The sequence below is a fragment of the Anolis carolinensis genome, chromosome 2 (assembly GCF_035594765.1).
Source record: "Anolis carolinensis isolate JA03-04 chromosome 2, rAnoCar3.1.pri, whole genome shotgun sequence".
NCBI lineage: Eukaryota > Metazoa > Chordata > Lepidosauria > Squamata > Dactyloidae > Anolis > Anolis carolinensis.
The window spans coordinates 209429153-209441018 of NC_085842.1; the positions used below are offsets into that span (position 1 = coordinate 209429153).

General features: G+C 40.2%; 1 protein-coding gene across 3 annotated transcripts; it reads left to right on the forward strand.

Annotated features, from left to right (window-relative positions):
* The first annotated feature begins 102 nt into the window (after positions 1-102).
* On the forward strand, positions 103-11246 carry hnrnpa1 (heterogeneous nuclear ribonucleoprotein A1). 3 transcript variants are annotated; one of them, XR_505626.3, is made up of 13 exons: positions 107-258; positions 349-387; positions 3327-3443; positions 4231-4377; positions 5513-5723; positions 5813-5905; positions 5991-6083; positions 6457-6546; positions 6636-6746; positions 7511-7645; positions 7919-7981; positions 10799-10879; positions 11119-11246. XR_505626.3 is itself a non-coding variant. In XM_008103620.3 (12 exons), exons 1-11 carry the CDS (start codon positions 244-246, stop codon positions 7972-7974), a joined length of 1107 nt encoding a protein of 368 aa, XP_008101827.1. In that variant the 5' UTR covers positions 108-243; the 3' UTR covers positions 7975-7981; positions 8196-8525. The 3 variants fall into 3 exon arrangements, 2 of the variants coding, with proteins under 2 accessions (XP_008101830.1, XP_008101827.1); XM_008103620.3 differs by lacking the exons at positions 10799-10879; positions 11119-11246 and adding an exon at positions 8196-8525 and having other exon boundaries at positions 108-258; XM_008103623.3 differs by lacking the exons at positions 349-387; positions 10799-10879; positions 11119-11246 and adding an exon at positions 8196-8525 and having other exon boundaries at positions 103-258.
* The last annotated feature ends 620 nt before the right edge of the window (positions 11247-11866 follow it).

The window sequence follows — 11866 nt, forward strand, 5'->3', positions numbered from 1 at the left end:
CAAGCGAAGGGAGGTGGGCAGGTCACTATCCAGTGGTCCAATAGGCTGCGGCCAATCTGCCCGCTGTCCAATGGGAGGAGAAGCGGCTTAGGAGACTGGCCAATAGTGGTTGGCCGGGGGCGGGCGTTAGTAGTGAAGCTCCGGGCCGCTGCTGACTCTGCCTCTTTCCGCCTCAGCTGCAGGAGAAGGAAGCCGCGTTGGTGAGGAAGCCGGGCAAGGCCTCGCTGAGTCAATATCGCCAGCATGTCGAAGTCTGAGGTAAGGGCCTCTCGCGGGCGTTCGCGTTGTGTTTTTTCGAAACCAAACCTGTGGCTTGTTTTTGTGGAATTATGTTTCCTTTGCCTTTAGGGATCGTCCGATTACGGGTGCGATATGTCTCCTAACGAAGTAAGTGTTAAAAAACCACCTGCCCAAATGCTGGCTGTTTTTTTTTCTATTGCTCCTTTTGAGTTTCCGCCTCGGCCTCCTTTCCCTTGCCGCTTGGGCCTGCTTTTCCTCCATGTTCCTCGGCCACTACGCATGCGCGCTGGGGCAGGCGCCATCTTTTACGGTGCGTGGCGTTCCAAGCTTTTCCCCGAGTGCTTGTAATGCCTGCGCATGCGCTGTGCAGTCGAGCAGAGTTACCCTGAAGCGCATGCGTGCCGTGCTGCACAGCTTTCTCCCTTGAGTTCTGTGCGGGGGATGGGGAAATGCTGAGCCACGTGACCGCCCGCTTTGTTTCTTGAGCCCAGAACCCTCGATTATTCGATTTTGAATAGCGAGCCAGTGTGTTGTTGAAGGCTTTCATGGCCGGAATCGCTGAGTTGCTGTGAGTTTTCCGAGCTGTATGGCCTTGTTCCAAAAGCATTCTCTTCTGGCGTTTCATCCGCATCTATTGCAGGCTGTGAGGTCTGTTGGAAACTATTAAAGTGGGGTTTATATATCTCTGGAACGTCCAGGGTGGGAGAAAGAACTCATGTGTGTTTTGAGGCAGGTGTGAATGTTTCATTTGGCCACCATGGTTAGCATTGAATAGCCTTTCAGCTTCAAGGTCTGGCTGCTTCCTACCAGTGGGAATTCTTTGTTGGGGGGTGTTAGCTGGCCCTGATTGATAAATGTCTGGAATTTCCTTGTTTTTCTGAGTGGTGTTCTTTATTTACTATCTTGAATTTAGAGTTTTTTATACTGGTAGCCGGATTTTGTGGAAATCCGCAAGCATGTGGACAACTTCAACAGAAAGGAGCAAACAAAATCTGGCTACCAGTATTTTTAAAAAAACTCTAAAATCTGGACATTAAATAATGAACACCACTCAAAAAAAAAACAGGGAAAATCCAGACATGAATAAATCAAGGTCAGGTAACACCTCTCAACAAAGGATTCCCTCAGGCCACACAAACAGGCGAGAGTTCTTTCTCCCTCATTGGACATTCCACTTGACTAGTTTCCAGCAGATCTCATAACCTCTGAGGATGCCTGCCAAAAATGCTGGCAAAATGTCTGGAAAGAATGCTCTTGGAAACATGGCCACACAGCCTGGAAAACTCACAGCGAGCCAGTACTTGAATAAATCAATTTGATTCATTGTGTCAAAGATGGTGCAGTTTAATACAACTTTAACTCTCATGGTTCTATTCTATATCCTGCAATATACACTTTTCTATGGTCTTTAGCCTTCTCTGCTGAAGAGCGACGATACATCACCAAACTACAACTCGCAGGATTCCATAGTATTGAGACATAGCAGTTAAAGTGCTATTAAACTGCATTAGTTCTCCTTTATACATGCACCTGTGGACTTGTCGCCTGAGCAGCATTTTGGACTCAGATGCTTTAATTACGTACTTCGCCAGTTACATTGATTTTGTAGAATGTAGAAAGAGAACCGTGTTGGTTTTGGAATTTCAATCTCCAAAGGGATCTTATAGCAATTTAAAGATTACCTGATCATCCAGCAACTTTTGAGAGACCCCCCTCCCCACTGTCTTCCAACTCTGGCCATTGAGTGGGAGCCAGCCAGACACGCCTCCATCTTGTCTTTATTTATTGTATTATTTTTATTTATATTGTAAGTGTGAAAGCAAATTAATATTTTGTAAACCGCCCAGCCTTTGTGACTGGAGAATGGGGCATAAATAAATAAAATAATAAATTAACTGAAAGAAATTTGTGATATAATCTCCTGTGTGCTTAAATCTACAGAAATTAATGCTACCAACCTGTTTACATCAGTCTTTAGGGTCTATTTCATCCCTTTCTATTTTTCTTCAATACTCCGCCCTTTCTAAGTTGGTGAAGTGGGTTTTCAGTTCTTTCCAAAATCTGCTTTTCCTGCTTCTGTGCTACCAAGACCCATGATGCTCTTTGTGTGGATACTCTGCACTATATTTACATAGAGCAGAACACTTGTATTCACAGACAGCAGTTTTGAGCAAGAGAGTATATCCTTAGTTATTCATTGGAGTATGCAGTAAAAAAAATCTTTGCTGTGAAGTCTTTAAAAGTATAATTATGTCAGCCAATGGAATGTTCATTTCTTCAGTTGCTTAATTCTAGGTTTTTTAACAGGCCTGCTACCCAGTTCAATTATATTGCTCAGCTTACAGTTATTCTGACAATTATGTGTGCCAGAAGTGCTGAAAATACAGGAAGTGAGGCAAATTTCAGCAAAAATTACATTCTGTAATGTTTAGCTCCCTTACAAAATTATACTGCAAAACACTCCTTGTTACAGTGTATACATTAAGAGAAGCCCAGAAAGTACTTAAAGAAACAGTGGCATAATCTGTAATATTTGGAAGATGTGCCTGAGTGCTACTAACAAAGTTTAAAAGCTTTGTAGTCAGAGTAAGTAACATGCTAGTTTTACAAGAGCTTGTGGCATGGTGAGAGTGTTTCTACTCATTTACAGCAGGAGGTCTTCCTTCATGAGGGTTAAGGACACAGAACCCCTCTGAAAGTGGGAAAGCCACAATCACTATCTTTTTACTGGTGAGAACACCTCTAGGAATCTGTTCTGGCAACACTGAGTAATGTTAGAGGACTGTGGTGGAGGCTCCTCCTTTGGAGGCTTTTAAGCAGAGGCTGCATGGCCATCTGTTGGAAGTGCTTTGAAAGCGATTTCCTGCTTCTTGGCAGGGGGCTGGACTGGATGGCCCATGAGGTCTCTTCCAACTCTACTATTCTATGATTCTATGACTTGGAGATTCCCAAAGAGAACATGGTAATCAAATACAGAAATGTGGATGGCCAACCATACTTCAAAGTGCAGTTGAGTGAATATATTCTACAGAACAATCTGGGCAGTGTTCCTTGTTATGTTATCATCCTGCTTTTCTCTATTTTAGTCCCCGAAGGAGCCTGAACAGCTGCGCAAACTGTTTATTGGGGGCCTCAGTTTTGAGACAACAGATGAGAGCCTTCGCAATCATTTCGAGCAATGGGGGACACTTACAGATTGTGTGGTAAGTATCTCCAGCAACTTGGGCACAGTTTTTACAAAGGAAACATTTCTGGTTTGGACTGCATTGGGCATTGCTGTTTATAAAGGACAGCATACCTAACAAGTACTATCGGAATGATTGAAAAAGAAGGGGACATATGGTTCCAGCACGTTGGGAGGGCTGAAGTTAGAAATAGCTTTGATTTTCCCTCTGGTGTTAATGGAATCTAACATACTGGATAGGACAAATGTGAAGTTACCTTATTGCAAGTTGAGATTAGGTCATCCAGTTCATGTGCTTGGTGGAAATTACATCCTTGAAGCATGTGTGTGTGTGTAACATATGGACTAGGGCTGCAATTGGCTTGACAGGATTTCATGCACCCATAATTTCAAATTCATTTAAAACAATCAAGGCCCTTGAAAGAATGGACTGTGGACTATCTTTCCCAGCAACTTCAGGAGGAGGAGTATTTGTGAGAAAAGGGGCTGGCCCTTAATACATTTTTTCTGTATCCACTATTAGTTTCAGTGCTACCCACACTTGATATATAATAATAATAACAACAATAACAACTTTATTTTTGTACCCCGTCTCCATCTCCCTGGAGGGACTTGGGGTGGCTTACATGGGGCTAAACCCAAACAACACAGTTAAAATGTAATTGCATAAAATGCAATTCAACAATGTAGACAGAATAGAACAACATTATATATGACACCACCAACAAACCTCAAGGAAAGAGGTTGCCCCCATTTAGTATATGCAAAAGGCAAAATGCAGTATTGATTTGAATAATTCTTTCTAGGTGATGAGAGATCCCAATACTAAGCGCTCCAGGGGCTTTGGATTTGTCACATACTCAACAGTGGAAGAGGTTGATGCTGCCATGAATGCCAGGCCACACAAAGTTGATGGTAGAGTTGTCGAACCAAAAAGAGCTGTATCCAGAGAGGTAAGAATTGCACTGCAGTTTATTGTTGTAACAGGAATAGGTTGAGGTTCTGTACAGGCAGTCCCCAAGTTTCAAACAAGATAGGTTCTGTAGGTTTATTCTTAAGTTGAATTCGTATGTAAGTTGGGATGGTTACATTTATTAAATGTAACTCCCAACAAAATATACTCAGATGGGTACAGGGTCCTCTTCTTTCCTTGTAACTTTTGCTACAAGCATCTTAAGTTGCCTTTCTTTTGTTTTGAAATATATGAAGGTAGAGTCCTAAAAGTGAATTAGGAGAGAGAGACACAGAGAAAACTATGTATGTCTGAAGAGTGGATGAAAGATTTTATGATGCCATCAAATATATATATATCTATATATCTGCTTTGGATAACATGTGTGGTGTTTGTATTGCTGCATGTGCCCCTGTTAAGAAAATTTCCCCTCACTTTCTGTCCCTGTAATAATTGCATTTTTTAAAGACATGGTTTAGGATTGGTGAGGAAGCTTCAATGGAGACGCTTTCTCTCTCCCCCCCCCCCCCCCCCATGATAACTCTTCCAGGAGTGAATTTCCCCTTGTTGTCTCACCCTGTTCTTAACTGTGAGTCATTTGTAAATCAGAGCTTTGTAACTCGGGAACTGCCTATACTCCTTTTCCCTGGATGAAGGCCAGAAGCATTGTAGCATGTCCGGATAAATAAAAATAAACCAGTTCATGTAGCTATTTATGCATTAATAACATTATTTGCTTTCTGTCAGTGATGACTGTGAACCTTCTATGAAGAGCATAAAATGTGATGCTGTAAAGAGACTATGTTCTGCTTCACTGATTTTGGGATCAATTTATTCCATTATCACATTGACTTAATTGGTAGAATGAAGCATTAGTTTTGTGTTGACCTTTATTTTCTTTAAATCCACTTGATTCTGAAATTCACTGGATTTATTGAATAAAAGGCTGACAAGTATACAGTAAAATTGGGATTATTGCCTTGATTGACAGTGTAGCACCATACAGCTTTGGAATATCAAATAACCCAAGTTTTGAGGTATGAACTCTATGGTAACTTTCTTCCATAGAAATAATTGCAAAGAAAGCTTGCACAGGACTGATACCCAGTTTTGTTTTGTTTTTAATTTTGCTGTAGGACTCTCAAAGGCCTGGAGCCCACTTGACTGTGAAGAAAATCTTTGTTGGGGGAATTAAGGAAGACACAGAGGAACACCATCTGAGGGACTATTTTGAACAGTATGGCAAAATTGAAGTCATTGAGATAATGACAGACCGTGGCAGTGGCAAGAAAAGAGGTTTTGCCTTTGTTACTTTTGATGACCATGACTCTGTGGACAAGATTGTCAGTAAGTGTACCAGTTGTTTATTGCAAATATTTGCTGTATATATGGTTATAGTGGCAATGCTAGAAAAACCTTTTCCCTCTTGCTTTTAGTTCAGAAATACCATACTGTGAACGGGCATAACTGTGAAGTCAGGAAAGCTTTGTCAAAACAGGAAATGGCCAGTGCCTCTTCAAGCCAAAGAGGTAAGTTTCCAGTGCTTGCAACCAAGTAAAAATGAACTCTGTTTTACTGTTTCTCCAGAGCACTAATTTTTCTTCTTGTTGTTAGGACGCAGTAGCTCTGGCAGTTTTAGCAATGGCCGTGGTAGTAGTTTCAGTGGCGGTGACAACTTCAATCGTGGCAGCAGCTTTGGAGGCCGTGGTAAGTATGATAGCTTGAAAAAGAATGAGTCATATTTTCTAGAATTTATTAATTTGACCATGAAGATTTCAAAAAGTACACTTTCACATTTTGTATAAACCATTTAATTCTTGCAAGCATCACATATATGTACTCCAAATTTGATGGTAAACTGGAAAGTAAAACTCTTTCAGTATAGCATCTGGTTTGGTAAGGATTGGGTACAAATGAGCTTCCAGAATCGCTTTTGGTTGGTTCTAAAAAGTCTGCCTTGAACTAGATGATTTGTTCCGTTCTCCATTCTTTGTATTGTAGCTGTGAATTTACTGGAGATTCCTGGCAACCAATGTAGATGAAAATCTCATCATGTAAACTGCTGTCCTGTCTGTTTTAGGTGGGTTTGGCAGCCGAAGTGGAGGTGGCGGAAGCGGCGGCGGAGGATATGGAGGCAGTGGAGATGGCTATAATGGGTTTGGCAATGATGGTAAGTTCATAAATAAATAGTGTTGAATTTTTGAGGAATTTTAAGTGATGCCAGTTTAACATAATTTCTGTGTTATTTCTGTCATGTAGGATATGGAGGCAGTGGCCCTGGATACTCTGGAGGAAGCAGAGGTTATGGCAGCAGTGGCAGCTATGATGGCTATAATAACGGAGGCGGTGGCTTTGGTGGTGGCAGCGGCGGTACGTGTTCTGTTGATGCATCAAAGAGCTAAATGTTTCATACCACATGGAATCTAGCTGTGCTAGTATACAGAGGCATTATGCAAAGTAGCCTTTTAGACTCCAACCCTTTAAAAACACCTCAGGAACAAATATTAAAAATGTTTCAGATAGGTATATTTCATTTTAGCCAGTAACATGTTCTTCTCAGGATTTTAAATCATGCCAACAAAGATTTTCTTCATAGTCAATCTTCAGATAATTATTATTGTAGTCTTGGGAGAATACAAAGACTCCTTAAACCTGAAGTGTGAATTACAAGGCCATTAAATCCATGTTGATGAAGGTGCTAAAGTGCAATCCCCATATTCTCACTGTTGACAAGGACTGAGATTCGGTTCAGTTGCATTTGGAGAACTCTCTTCTAATGTAGGGAATGAACAAAATGGAGAAGTATTTTGCCAGCAGCCTGGTGCTCAGAATGTATTTGCTAAATACCTAGATGCTTCAACTATTAGTAAGGCTCTTTGGAACTTGTTCGAGTTAATGCTATCATAAAGGATTCATTACACTTCAATATTGTATGTCAGGCATCCTCAAAGAATATTTGCTGAGAAAATACGCATGTGATAGCCACACTGATAAAAAATATTTGTACTGTATAAAAATATGTGCAAACTGGGGAGCTTGTGGCTTCTTGTTTGATGGATACAATGCAATGAACTGTGTATGAATTTCCTTTTGTCAAATATCTCTGATAAGTGGTTGATTCTTGCTCTGCTCAGGAAGCAACTTTGGAGGCGGTGGTGGAAACTACAATGACTTTGGCAGTTACAACAACCAGTCTTCAAATTTTGGCCCCATGAAAGGAGGAAATTTTGGTGGCAGGAGCTCTGGCCCATATGGCGGAAGTGGTGGTGGTAAGTACCTGAGAGTTTGCACTTGGAGCTAAATAGGATAGTTCTGCTACACCAAATTCTAGTTTGATCCTCGTCTTCACTAGATATATATCATAAAACCAGAGGTTTTATGACATAAATCTGACTCATTTAGCTATTGGTCTCCCAATGTTTAGTTCTCTCTATACATCCTTCACTTCTTCCATATATAATGAATTGGGTAATTGGGATCTCTTGTTCATCCAGCGTGGATTCCCATTTTGTACATTAAATGTTTACCCCTTTTCCTTTCAGGTGGTTATGGTAGTTCTGGCAGTGGAGGTAGCTATGGCGGTGGAAGGCGGTTCTAATTCCTCGGTAAGATATTTCCCTTTATCCCATAGAGAAATATGCAGTGCTTTTGGAATTGTAACAGTAACTTTTAATGCAGCAGAGCAAGTTATTGTAGCTTAAGTATGTATAGACTAAAATGATATGGATTGGCTATTGGTGGGAACAAACTTGCTGTTGGATTATAGCCTTGAGTCTCAATGTGTTTAGATTAACAACTTTATTCCATATTATTCAACAGGAAACAAAGCTTTAGCAGGAGAGGAGAGCCAGAGAAGTGACAGGGAAGCTACAGGTTACCACAGTTGTGAACTCAGCCAAGCACAGTTGTGGCAGGGTAGAACTGCCTCATGAAGACATGTGTTAGACAAGCGCTTGTTTGCAAACATCAGGACTGTATTTGTGACTAACTGTATAACAGGATATTTTAGTTTTTTTGTGTTCTGTGGAAAGTGCAAAGCATTCCGACAAGGGTTTTTATGTAGATTATTTTTTCCACACCAATAATGTTGACTGCTAACTGTATTAGACTGATCATGACGCTGAATAAATGTGTCTCCTTTTTTTTAAATGTACTGTGTAAAGTTAGTTCACTACAAGTTAACATGTGCTGGTTTTAGCTGCCTGTTTGGAATTGAGTTTTAGCTTGAAATATGGGGGAGACCTTGTGCGTTGGATTAAAGATTAATGGTAGAGTTGTCGACACTTGCAAACAGACACAGCTACCAGTATAAATTGCTGTCATTGAAGATGCAGCTAGAAACAGCTCTTGGAACACTAGCAGAATAAATATTTACTGGTATTGACTGTGGCAAATGCTTGGGTAGGTTGCTGTACACACAAAAATCCAGTTGGTTTGGGGATGTTGCAGAAGGGGTACGCATATCAATTTTGGCAGACAAGTTTTAAATCCTTGGTTTAAGTTTTACATATAGAAGTTCTGTTAACTATCTGCCATAGGTTATGGCATTTCCAATAATAATAGCAGATATTGTCAGACCCAAATAGCTTGTTTTCAATTCTACTCTAGTCCCAGGGAATTGGAAGTTGAAGGGGTTCTGCCATTGGAGAGATAAGCAAAATACACGAGAGTTGGGGGACTGCAAAGATTCTACATTTGATATCATTGTTATTTCAGAAGATACTTTCATATTGGGCAAAAGTTTGTTTAAAAGTTACAGATGTGATCCTTATGGCTACACAGTGTGGTCCTTTTTTCAAAATATGGTGTCGTGATGGGCAGGTTCCAATGCCTTCGGGAAACTGATATCTTTGGGAAACTTGATATAAGTCCCAACTTAGCTTTACAGTATAAAAGATGCCACTATTTTTTGGGGGAACTTGAGCTGTTAGGCTCAAAATAACGCTCAGTTGGGGTGATTCCACCATAAATACAGCAGAGTACTAGAAGTAAACTTTATAATCAGCAGAAACTTACTAGTGATGAGCTGGTTATGAAGTTTTCTTCTGGTACTCTTTTATATTTATGGTGGAATCACCTCAACTGATGGTTATTTTGAGCCCTAACAGCTCACATTCCCCAACAGTATTTCTAGATGCACTTAAAGGCAAGCATACTATCCCACTAAAATCGCTATTCCACTTCTCCATGAGGCAGCCTAAGCAAATGCTCACCTTAAATAGTAACTGCTTGCATTTTCAAATTCATGTGGTTTGTTTTCTAAAGCAACTCATCTTCTTCCTCAATGCAGTTCTGCAATAGCAAATGTGCCCTGGGTAACATTTTTCTGACTCTTCTGGGTTTATTTTAATGTCCATCTGTTGGAACTAGAACTGCACTTAATATTTGAGGGCGGAGATGGCAATATTTGCATAGTGATACATGTTGATCCCATAAATCTTCATCCACAACTGAGTGTGCCTCTAATATTTCTGTTCTACTGCCTTTTGAATGAGGGTCAAACCTTTTCAAAATTACTATGGTGGATGTATATGGTGCGTGTGTATATATGAACTTGTTTCTGACTGGCCAATGGCTTGATTTAGAATGAAGACGTAATAGTCCTGATGGGTTTTTACCTGGCTTGAGTTTGCAATAGCAGGTGGATCCTTATTCTGTTGAGGGAGACGAGACCTCAGGACTCATGAAGTAATGCTGGCTTTTGGCATGGTAGCATAACCACAACAGAGGAGAGCACATCCGCACCTGAAAACTAAGTAGCTTTACAAATCCGGGAGGCATGCAGATGGTTGAGCTACTAGGAACGGCTAGCAAGCATAGCTCCGAATGACCTCCAGCTCAGACGCTACCACAGCTGAGAGTAGAGACGTGTGTTGAGTCGAGTGGACAGATAAGCCAGGTGCAGGCTTCTGCTGCTAGAAAGGAGTGCTCAGTGACCACCGGAAGGAAGGAGGCAGACGAGAGTAAGACTCCTTGCTCTTAGGACTAGCAGGCAGACGCAGAAGGAAGGAAAGGTTATATTACTGTACTGGTAGGTAAGACCAGATTTTACTTATGTCCTATATAGTTTTGTTACCCTGCTAAAATATCTGAGGCTGAGTTGTAAATACTGGTTCAGTTGCTTTAAAATTTCCCAGTGCTGTATTATATGTATATATATATATATGAGCATTAGTCAAACAACATCATAATTTTATATACTTAAAAACACTCCATCATGAGCCTGAAAACTGGGATAAATGTATTTTATGGAATCAGTGCCTCTTATTCCCTCCTTTGGGTGACCTTAAAATATTTAGCATAGTATCACAGTGCACTGGCTGTATTGCTCTAGAGGGGTTGGGGCATTAAATGCAAAGTACCTGAATGTAATAACGAATGCTAAACACAGGAAGATTTTTAACATGTCTTCCTTTTTATAGGAGAAGAGGAACTTCCCAGGACTATAATGCCATTGTTCCAGGATGATGGGCTAAGGTGTCTTTCAAGCACATTTTTACAGGGTAAGAATGGCAGTTGGTTGAGGTAAAAGGTAATGAAGCTACCAAAATAGATGAGAAATGTGATGTGAATATAATTAAGGAAATGGTGGGTTGGATTTGACACTTTTATGTGCCTTGACAATGAAAATTCGTATGGTAGACATGGAGGGGAGGTTTCAGTGTCTGGATAGCAAAACAATACAACTGAATGCCCTTGTGTTGGATCGTGTTTCCTTTGTTTGTTTTTTACTGTCTTACAGGACTCTTCAGTACAGTTTTAAACTAATTCTTTCAGAGAAAGTTCAATGGCTACTTGGGTAGCTAAAATGTATCTATGTATTATTCATAAAGAATATTTTTATACTGCAATAAATTTTTCCCCGAAGAACTGTCTTGCTCGACTGTATTTTAAAGCAAAGCTTCTTAACATTTTCTCCACTCAGGACCCCCATTGGCCTAAGCAAATTTTATAGGATCACACAGAGCAGGTATATATGTATATCAGAACATATACATATCAACATTTACTGATTAACAAAGTCAGCATTTGCAAGGCTTGCTAAAAAAGCTGGTTTTTCTTTTTATGAAATACAGCTGAAGCATTTGCTACAGAGTATAAACACTGCACATTGTTGCTAACAGATTTGTGCAGATAGATGGCATTCGGAAATCTTTTACTGTTGCCCAATTTTTTGTAACCGAGCTAAGTGTATGGGGTTGGGATCCACAGTTTAAGAAGCAGTGGTCTAAAGCACAGCATCTGTGATTTTTATAGAATCATGTGACATGAAATCTCATGTTTCATTTGCAGTTCAGTATGTAAATTTTCTCATTAAAGTAATGTTGATTCTTGAAGATACAAAGAATTATCTTTTCAGTGCAGTTACACAAACATTGAGAAGTCATCGTGATGGGACGCAGAAGGGCATAGGTTACTAAGTCTTAACAGTTAAAAAGCAATTGAAATCAAAGTTTTTTCCTTTGAGTTCTTGATCTAAAATTCCTCTT

Excerpts from the sequence above, each read along its gene's own strand:
- hnrnpa1 (XM_008103620.3), top strand. Across the intron at positions 6,547-6,635 it reads TAATGGGTTTGGCAATGATG|GATATGGAGGCAGTGGCCCT; the intron begins GTAAGTTCATAA and ends TCTGTCATGTAG. Across the intron at positions 6,747-7,510 it reads CTTTGGTGGTGGCAGCGGCG|GAAGCAACTTTGGAGGCGGT; the intron begins GTACGTGTTCTG and ends TGCTCTGCTCAG.